This window comes from Chelonoidis abingdonii, chromosome 23 (assembly GCF_003597395.2).
Source record: "Chelonoidis abingdonii isolate Lonesome George chromosome 23, CheloAbing_2.0, whole genome shotgun sequence".
Classification (NCBI taxonomy): Eukaryota; Metazoa; Chordata; order Testudines; family Testudinidae; genus Chelonoidis; species Chelonoidis abingdonii.
Genome location: NC_133791.1, coordinates 6,638,390 through 6,655,282, shown reverse-complemented (window position 1 = coordinate 6,655,282; position 16,893 = coordinate 6,638,390). Strand labels below are relative to the sequence as shown.

Here is a 16,893-nt window from a genome sequence, read left to right as displayed (position 1 = left end):
CCCTGCAGAGCAAACTAAGAGGGACACCTTCAGCTGCCATTGACTTCACTGGGAACTGATCTTATGTGACTGCCTTGCAGAATCAGTGCCTTCTGGAAGAACTGGCTGGGGGTCTCCCTCAGGACCTGTCAGCCTTTTGACATCTCCCAGATGCCAGTCTGGGGCCTGGCCGATGCTTAAAATTTTGCTGGTATAGCTATGTCACTTCCCTAACCCATGTAGCTATGCTGCCGAAAGCCCTAGTGTAGAAACATTTATGCTGGCAAAAAAATCCTTTTGTTGGTGTTTTTTCATTTGGGGAACTGGTATAAGCTTAGACCAGCAAAAGAACTCTGGTACCATGTATACGAGGTCTGAGCCTCTCCTGTTTGGACACTGCTGGCAATGTGTTTCTGGTGGCTTGTTGGGTTCCAGGATGTCCTCTGCAGCTTGTGGAGGAGGAGGAGGATGTAGCAGACTAGTGATACTTGGATAAACTCAGCAGCCTGACTTTGAAAAAAGAGACAACTGCATTTTAGCTGCCCAGCCTCTTATTGCAGAATGGGGTGTCATTTGGCACTGTAACAGGGCCTGTGCACAGCTTACATGGGCTCTCTCTGCACAGAGGTTAATTTCATCCTATTGATCTCTGGAGATCAAATCATTGGAGCTAACCTCTCTCTTGCAATGCAGTTTGGGGTTTTGTTTCACTCTTAATCTACTAATCGCAGGATCCAAGTGAAGTACAGAAGGCAGTGAACCCCAAATGCCATGTTAAGGTTGGGTTCTGGAAGTCTCTGTAGCTGGACAATGTCCATCTTTAAATTGATAAGTGAAACAGATGAGCAAATCTGTCTGATAGGGAGAGCAGCATCAATGGCTTGGCCTTCGGTTCCAGTTCTGCAGAACCTCATTGTTTGGGTTTTGGTGCATCAGACCTGAAACTACTGGTGGTTGTCATCAGAATTCTTTTATTTGTAGGGTCCTACCAAATTCACGGTCCATTTTGGTCAGTTTCACGGTCATAGGATTTTAAAAATAGTAAATTTTCATGATTTCAGCTATTTAAATCTGAAACTTTGCGATGTTGTGTTGTCCTGACCCAAAAAGGAGTTGCAAGGTTATTGTAAGGGGGTTGCGATACTGCGACCCTTACTTCTGCGCTGCTGCTGGCAGCGGCACTGCCTTCGGAGCTGAGTAGCTGAAGAGCAGCAGATGCTGGCTGGGAGCCCAGCTCTGAAGGCAGAGCTGCTGCCACCACCAGCAGCACAGAGGTAAAGATGGCATGGTATGGTATTGCCACCCTTACTTTTGCACTGCTGCTGGTGGGGTGCTGCCTTCAGACCTGGGCACCCGGCCAACAGCCAGTGCTCTCTCGCCACCCATCTCTAAAGTCAGTGCAGAAGTAAGGGTGGCAATACTGCAACCCCCCCCGCCCCCCAAATAACTTTGTGACTCCCCTGCAACGCCCTTTTGGGTCAGGACCTCCAATTTGAGAAACAGTGGTCTCAACCATGAAATCTGTATAGTATAGGGTAAAAGCACACACGACCAGATTTCATGGTGGGAGACCAGATTTCAGGGTCCATGACGTGTTTCATGGCCGTGAATTTAGTAGGGCCCTACTTATTTGCATTTGCATCTGGAGATGGGCAGGGGTTGGGTTAATGTTGGAAGTTTGGGCTCATCTTAGTATAATCTGTGAAGTTCCTTGGTTTTGTGATTTTAGCATGTATCCACTTTCTTCTCTCTGCTGGATTAGCTTTGCTCAGTGGAGAACAGGGGAGGCATGTCTGTGTGTAATAAAACCCTGTAAGCAGTTAGGGAACATTTCACCCCATGAAAATGTTTTGAATTTGTTGCATTCAAAAATGGGGAGGAGGTGAATCCTCTTCAGAGGTGATGACTTAGCAGTAGCCCAAGACAGGTAGATTCCATCAACAACATGATTGTTCCTCCCCTGGCCCCTTCCATTCGCACACCACTGATATATACAGGATAACTAGGAAAGAGCATCCATGCTGTTAGTGTCTGCTAGAATGGTAGCTGGCTATTGGAAAAGCACAGAAAGAATCAGATGCCCAAGGGTTAACAGAACCATTCTGCGTCCTCCGCATGGGGACTTGAATACGATTTAACTTGGCAGTGGCTCATCATGTGACATGCCATCTTAGACCTGTCAAGTTTAAATAATGCCGTGCAGAGAAGATAGATGGTGTTTCTAGTTCAGTAAATCTTCTGATTTACGTTATGTCTTTTGTACTAAGGCAAGTGCTCCAGAATGATCGAGTGGCAGATTTAATTAAGGGCAGCCTTCATCTATCCCAAAACCAGCCTGTCTGGTTTTTTTTTCTGCTGACACAGAGCAGAGGTGGATTGGTGATACTTGCCTCAGGATCTTCCCCAAAGCTCAAGGGTGTCTTGATCTAGGCTCCACAAAGTTGTGATGAGGTGCCAGACAAGAATCCAAAGCTGTAGGGGGTCTAGGCAGTTTGACTGTGGAGCTGAATCCAAACTTCCTCAAAGTTACAAGGAATGTTGTGGATTCAGGAGTCATGCCATTGAGGTCAGGGTCTGGCTCAGAATCCAGACTCTCTGGGGTCCAGATGCAGGCACTGAGGTCAGGCCTGTTCCATGTGCTTATAAGAGCAGTGTAATCACAGGGGCTGCCTTTTCTAAATATCCCAGCTCACTGACTTTGCACTGCTGATGGCTGCGCTGGCAGGAGCCCACCGTTCTCATTCATAAGAAGTGTTATGCCCTGCACAGATATCTTCCATTCCCTCTCTCTCCCCTCACCCTCATGCATTTGGGCTAGATCCTGAGCTGGCATAAACAAAGGGAGCTCTGCTAAAGTCAATGGAGCTTCATAGACTTGCGCTGTCTGTGGATTTGGCCCGTTGTCTGGCTCTGAAGCATTTGTCCATACCTGTCCCTGCCATGATAAGGCCGTTGGGGAGAGCTGCTGAGTGGCCTTCTGTGTGCGGGATGTTGCTCTAGCCAGCGAGGACACTAATTCTATGTGGTGGTTGCAGGGATGAGCAGATTTCTTCAGACAGCTCTGTGGTGACCTGCAGCCTGCGCAGAGTGCACACCACCCCCAACACAATGACCAACCTCAGCGTGGCCAGCATGGCGGCCCCTTCCGAGTGCCTGGTCTGTTCTGAGCTGGCTTTGCTCATTCACTTCATCCCATGTCAGCACAGCATCGTGTGTGAAGGTAGGTCACTCCCGTTGGTTCCTTTGCCGGTGCTCACTCCACCTCCCCATTCCCCTTGTCTGGGGAGCATCTTGGGATGGGACTGTTGGGTTCTCACCAGAGCAACCTCAGGGCAATTCCTGCAATGGCCTTTTAGATGTGACACCCTAAAGTCATGGAAGTTCCCACTGTCTTACTGGATTGGGACCCGAGGCAGCTGCCCTGGATGGTTCAGAAGGAAGTGGCAGACAATCCAGTTCCCAGCCAGCAATGTTTTCTCCAACAAAACCATTTCCGGGGGATTCCCCCACCCTCTCTGGCTTTTGTCTTCTGTTTCCCTTTGAATTACATTAACAGATCAGCAAGACCGTGTTCTCAGCTGGGTCCCTCCATCTGGCTGTAGAGTTTGGTTAGGAACAGGTGTGAGAGCCCCATCCATTCCTGTCAGAATACAGGACCGTTTTGCAGCTGTTATGCAGGGATTTGAGTCTGGGGTGGCGAGGTTATAATGGCCATTGTGGTAACGCAGCTGCTAAAGAGTTGGGCTGTTGCATTGAAGCTCTGGGGAAGGGGCAGCTGAAGCGACAGGACTAGCATGTAGCTCAGGGAGATTCTCAGCTCCATGCAGACAAAGACCATTTCTTACAGTCCAGGTGATTCTTGGATCGTTTAAAAATGCGATGCCCTTGTGTGTCCTCTTTGCTTTTGGGCTCATTCAAGCACCACTGGGTTTAGCTGAAATCTCTCTCCTTCTCCTGCCCCCGGTAGAATGCTCCAGGAGGATGAAGAAGTGCATCAAATGTCAAGTGACAATAACCAAAAAACTCAAGCAAGGTAGGTTTGCTATTGTTGTCCATGGCTTTGAATAGAAAAGGCCCCTCTGAATGTTTATTTAGGCTACAGCCCGACAGATGGCTGCTTGATCTCGGTGACATTAGCGTACGGAGGGCATTCTCAGCCTGTCTTGCAGTGCTCTCACAGCCATCACCCCACAGCTAGTCTCAGCAGAGATGCCACTGGTGAATTGTCTTTCCTCTTTAGAGGCAGCTGTTACAGGCCAGCACAGGGGTCTCATTGGCAGGGCAGTGTGTGTTTGCCTTGCCACTGCCTGTGTTCTGAATGGATAGCAGACGTCCGTCCAGCCCCTTGCGCCAGCAGTGACTTCACAGTGAAAATGTGCAATCAAGGAAAGCTTGTAACATGCAAGAGCCTGGCTTTGCCCTTGTGCTTTAAAGGCATTTTAACCTAGGTCACCTTATGGGAGCCAGATAAGTGGGGTTGGGGTTAGTCCCAGGGCAGTTAGGTTTGACTATTTTGATGGAATTCCTCTCCTACCTTAGCCTGGATCCCTGCAATTTTATACAGGGAGTGCCTTCCATTCCCATAATTCAATCTCCCACACAGGGAATACTCTAATGAAGGCCACATGCTGGTTCCATGCCATGGGGCAGCAGGCTCCTGCTAGCCATGGAGTTCACCCATGTCGCTTGCTGCAGTGCTGGCAAACAGGACATGTGGGAGTGGGTGTATCTGCACCCCTCTGGCAGAGGTACTTAGGACAAAAACGCTGCTGCTGACTTGGGTGGCACTATGCTGTGATCTTGCAAATGGGCCTGATGCCAACTGGCTGCCTTGATGGAAGTATAGAAGAGCCAAGAATTTGTCACATGTTCTAGACGTACACTGCTGGCCAGGGCAGAAATTCTCCCTAGGAGCATCCATAAGCAGGAGTGCCCTGTTACTGCAGCATTCTTCAGCCTTATAGAATGCAGGAAATTATAATGGCTCCCCCCACCCCCCCTGAGTTGGAATCCCTGCAAAGATTCCAGTCTGTTGCAGCAAAGAGATTTATGGAAGCAGTCAGGCTTTTGAGCATATCAGCAGGAAGTCAGCCAGCTTGAGCCTCACCATTTATCCCTAACTTCATCCCAAAATTCCTAACAAACTTAAAAGGAATGGTGTCCCTAGCCTCTGTTTGTCAGAGGGTGGAGATGGATGGCAGGAGAGAGATCTCTTGATCGTTATCTGTTAGGTTCACTCCCTCTGGGGCACCTGGCATTGGTCACTGTTAGCAGGCAGGATACTGGGCTGGATGGACCTTTAGTCTGACCCAGTATGGCCATTCTTATATTCTTATGTAAACTTAATTGATGTAGTCACTTCACCTACCACTGGAATGCAGCCACCTCTGGGGTGAATCAGGCCATCTGCTTAAAAGGACACAGCAACATGACCTAGTTGTTTAGGAACAGAATGTGAATAGTATTGTCTCTAGCTGAAACCAGGTGGAATTTATTTATCTTAGCTGGAATTTGCCCGGTACATGAAGCTTTCATCTCATCTGAATTAGAACCAAGTGTCTCTACAAGTTCTCCTCTGTTGAACTTTGCAAGTAAGGAGGATTAAATTACCCTCTTGAATTCTGTGGCTTGTATTGTGCAGGAGGTTATAATGCTCTCTACCAACTTTTACACCTCTGAATCTATAGTCTGGAAAGCTAGAGCAGAGAGCTGAAGCAGTACTGCAGACAGGAATTTAAATTCAGTGAGGCGAGGGCATGCAGTGCCATAACGTGTCGCAGACCAGTTACTGAGGAGCAGCGTGCCCAGTTCTTTGCTAGCACTGCATTTTTCTCTACTTCCAGGCAGTGGCAGCAGCTTCTGGAATGATGAGGGGGGATGCACATCTCAGAGAATACGATTTATACGCCCTTTGAGGCCACTCTCCCTTAACAGCTCAGCAACAAACCAAAGGAGATAGAAGCACTGGCCACCCTCTCATGAAATACTTCTTACTTCTCCAGCTGTCTAGACAGAGTTAATTAGTGCTCCCAGGGACAGGGAGTGCATTGGAAGGGGCTTGCAGAGGAAATAGGCAGAGTCCTCAGCCACTAACTTGCTTCCTGTTCCCCACAGACAGCACAGAGGTGGAATGCAGCCCCAGTGCCGAGCCCACGGACCAGCAGAAGCTGATGGAGGAGCTACAGAGCCGCTACCGCCAGATGGAGGAGCGCATCACCTGCCCTATCTGCATCGACAACCAAATCAAACTGGTCTTCCAGTGCGGACATGGCTCCTGCCTTGAGTGCAGCGAGGCCCTGACTGTCTGCCCCATCTGCAGGCAGACTATCCGGGACAGGATTCAGATCTTTGTCTGAGGATGTGTGCTCTCCCCTCCCCTTCGCTCCCTCTCCTTCCTACCTTCCTTCCTCCCTTTTTGTGTTCATTTAGTCGAGAATCATGACCCATCCCCTGTGTTTGTCTGACTCTGAAACCATCCTGAAAGGGGGAAAGTGAATCACAAGAGTCACTCATGGAGGAAACGCTCTTCCCATAATGACAGTGAGATGCCAAGCTTGTGGGGAAATGGCCCTCCTGCCCTGTACTCCTTTCACAGCATGGATGGTGCCAGGCGGAATGCTAACAGGACGCCTCCGTGCTTTGTGCTGACAGGAGGGGCTGTGAAACCAGCACCAGGACAGAGTGCTTTCATGTGCAGACATTAAGACATCCCGCTCCTGTCTAGTTCCCTGCAGCGTCTGATTCACAGCCTTACACAGCTCTGGCAGGATAGGCTGCGGCACAGTCCTTCTCGTTCCCTGGCAGGCTGTGGCAAAGCAATACTCTCGCACTTTACACAAGGAGGTATCCAGTGGGATCGGGCACTGCCCTTGGCTCTCCCACAGGCTTGTCAGTTGCGGGGGTCTCTCGTTAAGACAATGTGCTCTCAGAACCAAGCCTTTTGGGCGTGACGAGGTACTTGGATTTTGGCAGAGGGGAGGAGTCTGGAACTGACGTGTTCCCAGAGAGAGAAAGTGTGTGTGCCTTAGAGATAAAGTAGTGAACATTTACTGAAGCAAATACTGTTGCAGCGTGTATTTTTGACCTCTAAGTGACACTCTTCCGCCAGCAATCTACCTTTCTTTTGCAGCCATAATTCCAGAGACTCTTGAGCTTTTTACCCATAATGCCAAAGGCAGGTGTCAAATACTCCAGCCAAAATGTAAAGAAATAAAGTAAAATACAACTAATAAGGCGGAGGAGAGGAAATTCGTTATTCTCTTTGGCAGAAAAATTTATTAAAATAGAACATTTATATTCCATTGGACAATAATAGGAACGTGTGAACAATAGTGTAAATCCTGGGGTCTACTTGATTCCAGCTGGATCATGTTTTCCAACCAGTTGATTTGGGAAAAAGCACGATCCAGTGAGCTCTCTCCCGTACCTGTGAATGGGTTCTAGTGGTGGCACCTGAGGAGCTCCCCTGTGTGTTGTGTGTCACTTTGTTCTACGCAGTTATGCTGTAGACCAGTATAATCTTTTCTTACACATAGAAAGACATGTATAAAATCATCCGAAACACAGGATTTATTTCTTAAATTTGTTCATTAGCAAAGACATGGCAAAGGATTCGAATTAGTTTTGAATCCTTGTGCGTGTGTAGTGGTTACAGGAATGTGTATTGCCTAGTAGTAACTCTATAGTGTCCCAGGAAATTGTCACAGTCCCCGCTTGCTATGGATAATATCTCAGAATGCTTTCTCAGTTGAGTTTATTACAATGTCTATGATTTATCCCAGCCAAAGGGACAATCTTGGGTCACATTTAACCCCCAAACATAGATTATTTTTTAAAATAAGATTTGACAAAACTAAGACATAGGTTTCAAGAATTATGTTTTATTCCCAGGAAAACAGATTTTCTAATAAACAAACACTCCCCACTTCCTGGTTGCTGTATCGTTGTAAGTGAAAATGACTGTGAATGGCCATCTTCTACTACCCTTTCTCATAGGAAGTGGTACCAGAGACTGCCAGTGCCTTCTGATAATGTGAGGGCAACTGGCTTGAGCAGTGGAACTGAGCATGCTCAGTACAAGTCAAGCAAGAAATGTGGGTGGGGCACGTGACCCCCATGTCCCACCCCCATGCGTTGCCTCTGAGTGGTACTTGATGCCTCAAATAATCCCATTCAGTGCAATGGGGTTGCTTATTAAGTAAGTTGCTACTCATCGTAAGAGTGGCAGAATATGGCCAAATGGGACTCCTCTGTAAAGAAAAGTGACATTGACAAACCTTATTTTTATTCTCCAGGCCTGGACAAATGCTGAAAGCAAACAATCCGCATGTAACAGCATAAAGTACGTTTATAGTTGGATTTTCAGAAGGGCTTCTTGTCGACCTGACTCTGCTCCCACTAAATGCGGTGGGAGTTTTGCTGTGGAGTTCAGTGGGAATGGTTAGCCCAGTGCTAAGATCATCTGAAAAGCCACCATGGACTTTCCAAAATTCTTTAATAACCTAAGGTGTGATTAAGATGGGCCAGAAAACTTTTTCTTTAAAAAATGAGAATAATCTGGTTTCTTTGAACCGGACGCTGTCCCTATCAGGCCTGATCCAAAGCCAATTAATGCCAAGAGGAATCTTTCAATTTATTTTAATGGACTTTGAATCAGGCCCTGAATCAGAATGCTGGTCCCAAATCGGCCTGAAGAGCTAGTGGGAATATAACATCGAGTGCTGGGCTTCTCCTTTGTCATTAAAATAAGCTTTACAGTCCCCAAAGTACAATACTGTCGGTGTCTGTCCAATCTGTGACAGCTGCATTTACTGCTTTCTGCTGTAAATTAATGATTTTACAGGCTGTATTTAAATCCAATATCATACTAAGCATTAAAAGGACATTTTCAGAAGTATACCTCTGCTTCAACAACAAATGCATTTGATAAAAGGAAAAACAAACAAATGCACTGTGCTGTATGTCAGATATACGTTTGTGCTGTTTTGGGGACTGCATATCCTGCAACTTCTGTCTCGCTCCTCTCAAAGACTTTGGCACTGGACTTTGTCAGTGTACACAGAGAAGGATACAGCGGATCTCTGACTTCTTGGTTTTTTAAAAAATAGTTGTGCGCTAGTTGAAGGTATCTCGGATCACTTCTAGGCTTGTGAAAATGGGGAACTGTTTATAGTGAGAATACAGTCTTCAACCTCAAAGTGCATAACTGCTGCAGAAAATGTCTTTCCGCTTTGCAGCAAATAAAAAAATTCTTTTTCTGTTTTCCTCTTTAATTTTTTTTGTTTGTTCAACCTTAATTGTTTCGTAATGAAAATTTCCTTCCAATCTCTTGAGATCTTGTGCATAGATCTGAAACCCTTTGTGTTGCCAGGGTGGTGGAATTTGGTATGGTCCCCACTTTAGAGCTGTGGATACCTTTTTTTTTTTATAGGTGGATTCCAGGGAGTAATCAAATTAATTTCCTGCCATTGGGTTCAGTCTTCAGTAAGATATTTGAGCAGAGATTTTTACCACTTTCCAGTCTATTATATTTGGTAGGCTTATACTGTAAGTTTGAACCAGACTGCAGTCAGTACAATTGTCACTCCTTCTGCTTTTTTGGTGGTGCTTTAAGATAAGATCTAAGTGGCTTTTAAGAGTGTTTTGAGGAAATCCGTTTATCCAGCCTTTCCTGCCATTTGGGAAAAATCAAGTTATTCACAGTTTGCCAGAAATCAAGATTGTTTTTCCATTAGGAAGAACTAAGACTGATTATCAAAGGCCAGAAAAGGCAGATTCCGTACGTCTGATGGCACAGGAAGGATTCAGATAGACGAGGGCTTGGGCCTAGTAACCTAAGCACAGGACTGGAACTGAGGAATCTTTGAGTCTTCTATTCCTAACTCTGCCGCTGATTCCTTCCAGGGCCTTCGGCAAGTTCCTTAATCTCTCTGCCTCCATTTCTCCATCTCTAAAATGCATGATGGAGTTGTGAGAATTGATTAAGATTTATAAAGCGCTATGTAAAAGGTAAGTGTTCTCGATTCCTGACTCTAACTCATAGAACCTCTGTCCTCCCTCTATAGCACGAACATTACTGCACTGGCCGATTAATACCAGAACCCCGCAGGTTCACCTGCATGGGGTTGGTAGATGATACTCTTCATATTCATTTCATGTTCAACTGTGCTGGCAAGCAGGGGGTTAATTTCCCAGTGCAAACTTCACCTCACAGATACTGTTCCAGGCTGCTTGTAAAATGCAGGTTTGCTTTCTGGGATTGCTGCCCTGTTTTTTTAATCAGCTCTAAGTCTAGAATAATTTTCCAGAGCACAGGACCCATTTTAAAGACCATCGTGCACGTCTGCTGAGCTCCTTGCCATAGCTTGGAGGTTGCAGTGGTGAGATGGTTGACGAGCACATGTAGAAGTGTACGGGAGAGCCAGGACTAGAGTGTGCACTGAGGCAAATATTGCCCAGCATAAAGGAGCAACAAATGGTCCCTGCTAAAGTGGAGACAACTCCTTTGACTTCTGCACCGTGCCATTGGCCAGCAACATCCACGGTGGGCTCTGTGTCTGTGGAACAGTGCAGCTGTTGAATCCCTGCCCTGCAGCAATGCAAATTGTCATCCTGATGAGAAGCTGGGACGGGATGTTCTGCACCCGAGGCTCCTTCACAACAGGGAGAGGAAGCTGGAGCTGGAGGACAGGTGTTTCTGGGAGAAGATTGGACTAGGTAAGGGCTATGGTCTCTGCCCCCTTGCCAGGGCTGCCCTGAGGATTTCTGAGTCTGAGACCCCAGATAACTAGTGGGGAGAGGGAATCCAGCACTGATTTGCCTCTGCCGGTGACCCTGCTGACTCGGGGGGATGGGGCCATGGGTTGTCTTGTTGCTGGGTAGGCTAGGCTGGCTGGCTGGCCTACACGATGCACAGCCAGTGTGGGTTTGACGAGCCCCAGTACCTGCTGGGCTGGAGCAAGGGCTGCTGTGTGCACCTGCAGCCTGGCAGCTGCAGTCATCTGCCTGGCTGCAAGGGCTATTTCCTTTCCAGGGGCCCGGGACAGAGACAATGGGGGCTGAATCAGGCTCTAAGGTCTGACCAGAGGACTCCTCCCACTAAGCAGAGATGGGCCAAAAAGTGATGTTGAGATTGGGATCTGCATTCAGTTTAGCTAGAGATCACCAGGATGCAGGTCCAAGGCTGAACCCCAGGGTGGGGTCAGGGGCTCAAGAGCACCCAAAGCAATCACATGAGACTTCTGACAACTTGAGCCATGACTGAAGAAGTTGTTAAACTGGCCAGGCCTTTCCGGTTTGGGTGGGAGTGGGGTAGGGAATTGGAATTCAACGCCCCCCTACCCCACACACACTTGAAAATCTTGGCCACCATTTATAAGTTGACGCTGGTTTTGCCTGTTGATTACTTAGAACTAATTGCTGAACAAGGCATGGGCCTCCCTTCGTTGTCAGTTTGGCTTGGTGGGAAGAAGAGCTGGTCCATTTTCTCTCCTTGGTTTTTAGAAATCTTTGATAAGGCTTGTTGAGGGGTAAGGTTGTCAACTGTCTGATCACACAAACCCAAACACCAGTGCCCTCCCCACCCTTCTCCGAGGCCCCACCCCGCTCACTCCATTCCCCCCTCCCTCCATTGCTTGCTCTCTCCCACCCTCACTCACTTTCACTGGGCTGGGGAAGGGGGTTGAGGTGCTGGAGGGCGGTGTGGGGCCCAAGGGTTTGGAGTGTGGGAGGGGACTCCGGGCTGAGCCTGGAGCAGGGGGTTGGGGTGCGGGGTGCAAGCTCTGAGAGGGAATTTTGGGTTTGGGGGACTCAGGGCTGGGGCAGGGGTGTGTGGGGTATGGGCTCTGGGAGGGAGTTTGCAGAAGGGGGCTCAGGATTGAGGCAGGAGATTGGATTGTGGGAGGGAGTTGGGGTTCAGGAGGGGGGTCTGGGCTGGGGTAAGAGGTTGGGGTGCAGGAGGGGGTGTAGGCTGCCTGCCTTGGCCCCGCACTGCTCCAAGCAGCTGGCATAGGAGGCTCCATGTGCTGCCCGGACCCTCAAGCACTACCCCTTCTGCTCCCATTGGCCCCAGTTCCTGGCCAATGGGAGCTGCGGAGTCGGGACATGGGCAGCACATGGCAACCTCTGCCCCTCCACCCCCAGGGGCTCCAGGGACATGCCAGCTGCTTCCAGGAGCGGTGTGGGGCCAGGCCAGGTAAAGCGTCTGCCTTAGCCCTGCTGTGCCGCCAGACTTTCAGCACCTAAAATCTCCTAGTTTGGCTGGGAGATAGGGTGTGATTCTGGGAGACTCCTGGCGAAATCAGGAGGGTTGGAAACCCTAGTGATGGGGTGCACTGAAAGAGTTGAATTAAACCAAGTGGGCCCAATCGGTCAATTAAGCTGCAAACAGGAGATTTCAGCTGTGTGGAAGGCACTAAATAGAAGGAAGCTGTCCTGTGAGGAGACAGGAAGTGATTCTATAAAACCAGGAGGCTGGAGACGGTGTGAGGGGCATGGCAGAGAGGAAGCCTGCAGTCTGTGTCCCTGAGGAAGAGGAGGTAGGAACCCATGAGGAAGGGTTTATCTCATAGGCCTGAGGGAGAAGGGGCTGACAAGGAAGGCTGGGAAAAGAAGCATGGTAGGAAGCAGTCCCCAGGGAAGAAAGCAGTAAGGGTGGTGAAATCCCAGGCCTTAACTGCTCACAGTGGGGCCCTGGACTGGAATCCAGGGTAGACGGCAGGCCTGGATTCCCCGGCCATCTCCTGCAGAGTGGCATTGCTTGGGGCAGTGCATGGGGCAACTTCCTGACTCACTTCTTGAGTGAGGTAATCAAGGCAGCGGGCTGAGGATTGCCTGACGCTCCTGGTGCAGAGAGACTTTGAAAGTCCTGCTCCCCCCGGTCCAAAGGGGAAATCACACTGTGACCTGCCTGGAGGACCCAAGTCACGAAGCAGCGGTACTGCAACTCCATGAGTTAGGGGGAGAGCTGCAATGGTGAAAGAGAAGAAAAGGAGCACTGAACCAGGTGAGCTAATCCCCGGAATTGCCAGAAGGGGGCGTCACTGCGAGGTGAGTAGAGCACCCAGGGACAAAACCACAGAAGAGTCCTCAGAACAACCCATCATTGCTTTAGCCTCCCCAACTCTCGCTTTGAGGGTAAGTGCCTCAAGAAACTCTGCAGGAGGAAAGTGGCTGAGTTAGTATTTTTTGTGTGTGCTCTTCTATTTTTCCTGGCAAATTCTATTCCATCCAGCTGGGAGCCTGGTATTTGAATTGGCAACTGATTTTGTTAGCAATTTTTTGTGCAGCTGGTTTTGCACGGAAAGTCATTTCTGCAAACCTGTCTCCATGCTGGGCAGCAAGAGAACACAGTCTCATTCCGATTCCTCCTGCCTCTCCTTAGGCCTTGTCGACTCCAAGGATTGGCCCCCATTTCCGTGTTGCTGCCCCAGGGCAAACCCCTAATGCAGACAAGCAATAATGTTAATTTAAAGGCAGTTGAGGTGCTTTGCAGTGGTCATGGTGTTTTCAAAGAGACTGTAAGAAATTCCAGTTGTATAGAATGGAAAAACTCGCTGCATGGTCAAGAGATTCCTGCCCTGGAAACACCATTAAAACCTGCAGGAGTATGTGTTAATAGGGTTGGCTTTATTATATTGATGCTGGAATACCTCATCCTTGGGGCTTGTCTAGACAGAGAACTCACCCCAGCATGACAACAGTTACATCGGTGCGATTCCCTGACATAGACCCCAAGCACCAGTATAAAGCAGGACTGAATGGACTCTCTCTAAATGAACAGCGACTGGTGCCTTTGCATTGAGCTAACAGCTGGTTTACAAATGTCTGGAAGAGCTCTGTAAACGGCTTTCATTATTTCCAATGGCGTACAAAGCCTGCTTTATTTCTCAGCCTCATCAGAAGATGCTGATATCGTGACAGGCAGGCATTCTTTAAGCTTTCCTCTGAGAATGCCTTTCTTGGAATCTCCCCACCATGCTCAGCCCTGCCTTTGCTTTCAATATGTGAATTTAGTGCTGGTGTGGGAGAAGCAGCCCTGGAAACTGGAGGCCTCTCAAGGGCCAGATTCAAAGCTCATGGAAGTCTCGGTTAATGGGAGGCTTTCCACTGGCTTCACTGCTTTGCTCCAGCCCTTCATCCATCAGAAAGGTACAGTAGCCCTGATCTCCAAGCACTTTGTGCCTTAAAAATCAGACCCAGAACACCAGTGTGAATGAAGCAGGTACATTTCACTTCTCAGTTGGGGAAAGGTTTGCAAGCTAGTCTCATGCTGTAACCACTGGATCCCCCTTTCTCTGATACAACAAAGAGGACGCTTGTCCAGTAAAAACTGAAATTAATAAACACCAAACTCATTCCAGGCTTTAAGCCAGGCGTAAGAGGGCAATGATTCTTGATGATTAGCATGATGGGTGGAATCACAGTCATCCTTAAACAGGGAGCATTTGTTAAAGAAAGTGGTCTCAGTACACAGACAGGTCCCCCACCGAACATGAGTTCCAATTTTGTGTGTCTTGTCCCCAGTAAACAACACCCAATCTAGAAGTCTGTATGGCACACACAGATGCTTAGTGGCTGAATAATATACAACAAGTAAATATAATACACAGCTATTACGATGACCCTCTCCAGTGACCAGAAGTTGAAAGTCACTACTTATCCTATTATATATCCCCTTAGCCATCCATTGCTTTTTTGCTCTGAACAAAAGGATGAAATCATTGAGTAGCTCTTTCAAGGGCAGCTGCTTCATTTTGTTTTTTCTTCTCCATCTGAATTTCTGACTTCTCGGCACTAATTAGCAATGTTTGTTCTTATGTCTTCTCAGAATCATCCACTATTTGGGAAAGAACGTTGTTTGTTTTTATTCTGGTACAAATTGTCCTACACTACTCCTCTTTCCCTCCCTCACCCCCTCAAGAAGAAATAACCCAAGAAAATCCTAACAATTTGTTGCTGACTGGGATTTTCATGCCTGTTGTCTGTTTGTAGTTTACTTTCCCATTGAGATCTTTTGGGCTTTCAACTGCATTTCCTCCCAGCATCAAAGATTCCCTGGCGGGCATTTTCCTTTCTCCCTTCCCTCCCCTCCACTCATGCCGTGTTCCTATCCCAAATGTGGCAGTGTCTCATTGGGCCAGCATTTCCAAACTGCTCAATAGCCAGCTATCCCCTCTTGGAAATCTGGCGCATTCTCCCTGTTTTACAGATGAGCAAAGCTGAGGCCCAGTGAGTGAAATTACTTGCCCCAAATCATGCAGAGGCAGAGCTTAGAATAAAACGCAGGTCTCCTTTATTACCAGTTCTGTGCTGGTTGGACCATGCTGCTTCCCTCAGTGTGAGTGTAAGCCTGGATTGACAGATGTAGAATTACAGGTCAAGTACTAATGTAGCATACCAAAGTGCAGCAGCTACAGGGTGTTTGGCAAGCAGTTTTCTGCCCCCTTTTCAACACAGTTCCCTTGTGCATTGGTGAATGTTGCTGCCTCCTCTCAGTCCCATAGCGCCGGTCACTGACCGATGACTGAGTTTCTGCTGGTGTGGGTGAAGCCTTCGTAAATCCAGACTATGGTGGACGCTTCTGAGCTGCCATTTCATTTAACCTTTAGCAAAAATATTCCATCTCCTTTGCCAGCTAGAGGAAGACCTTGTTTTCAGCTCATTTTCTAAACAGCAGATCTCCCTGTCTCTCTAGGAATAACTGCAAGGCGTCAGCAGAAGCTGATGACGAGGAGTAATGTGTGCTGTTGAGAGAGATGGAGCTCTGGGGTGGCAGATACTCTGTCTCATGTTGGACTGGGATGTTCCCTAGTGCTGCAGCAGATGAATAACCCTTTATACTGCATAGTCTGTTTACAAGGCAGAAGCTTTTCCTGCCTTTGCCACAGGCAGCAGTGAAGTAGCCAGGCAGGAATGCCTCCAGGGCTACCCAAATGTAAGGGTGGCTTTTGCTCTGTGGACCAAGAGCTGCACTGAGAGACATGAACTCTTTTCAGCTGAGCCACCAAGCAGCCAAAGCATGGAAAATACCATTCAGCTGCCACCACCCTGGGCGGATTTGGACTAGTTTCCTGGAGGCAAAAGGTCACTGCTGATCCCCTGAGACATCAAAGGTGACATGGATGGAGACTGACCTATCCTCTGACTTCTAAGGTGGGCCTTCCAGAACAGAGCTGAGGACCAGCGGTGGGGTGATATGGAGGAAGCGTGCCCTGCCGCTGCACATGCTCTACTTGTTCTGTAGATACATAAAAGGAGTTCCAGGCTCCTGGTCTGTCACATGGCACTGTTCACTCCTGTGCAGAGGGCCAGTAGCGCTTACAGGCCCCCACCATGATCAGGTTCCCACTGTGCGAGGTGCTGTATGTACATGAGACCGTTCCTAAGCCCTCTGTTGATGGAACAGGAGCGGTGCATAACCTTTGTGCTAGCCTGTTGTACAGGGGTGAATTTTACCCTTCAAAGTTTGACCTGTGTAGCTAAGCCAGATCTGTTTGGAAACACTCCAGAAGGAGGCCATAATATGCTGATGTAACCATTCTAAATGAAGGGGAAGGAGGAAATGCAAACAATAATCCATGTGAATGCAAGTGTTTATTTTATGAGCTAAAAGCTGGACTTGGGAATGCGGCCACGTAGTGTGCATTATACATGGAGCAACCATGCAATGCTCCAAGCCAAATACACCAGCAGCTGGGGATGAAAAAAATAGAGCAAATATAGAAACCTTGCTCCTTTAACAAAGGAAATGGACAAGTAACCAGTTCCTGACATTTTGGGGTCTCTAGGTGATGATTTCAGTTCTTTGGAACAGGTCGGTCTCTAAGAGCATGTCAAAGCCACTTGGAGGCAGCTTTCCCCATGTGATATTTATCACACAAAGTGTCTTAGGAATGCATCCCTGGTTGGTTGTTG

At 48.1% G+C, this 16,893-nt stretch overlaps 1 protein-coding gene across 8 annotated transcripts in view; it reads left to right on the top strand.

The window, feature by feature from the left end:
- The window catches only part of MIB2 (MIB E3 ubiquitin protein ligase 2), a 112,695-nt gene extending 103,444 nt beyond the window's left edge, over positions 1-9,251 (top strand). For 7 of the 8 annotated variants that reach the window (XM_032780033.2, XM_075060248.1, XM_032780039.2 and 4 more), the window contains 3 exons: positions 3,015-3,199; positions 3,947-4,012; positions 6,094-9,251. In XM_032780033.2, the coding sequence (XP_032635924.1) occupies positions 3,015-3,199; positions 3,947-4,012; positions 6,094-6,335 (493 nt within the window). In that variant the 3' untranslated portion in view covers positions 6,336-9,251. Of the gene's footprint in view, positions 1-3,014; positions 3,200-3,946; positions 4,013-4,219; positions 4,451-6,093 lie in introns of all 8 variants that reach the window. The other variant, XR_012654773.1, reaches the window with a different exon arrangement.
- The last annotated feature ends 7,642 nt before the right edge of the window (positions 9,252-16,893 follow it).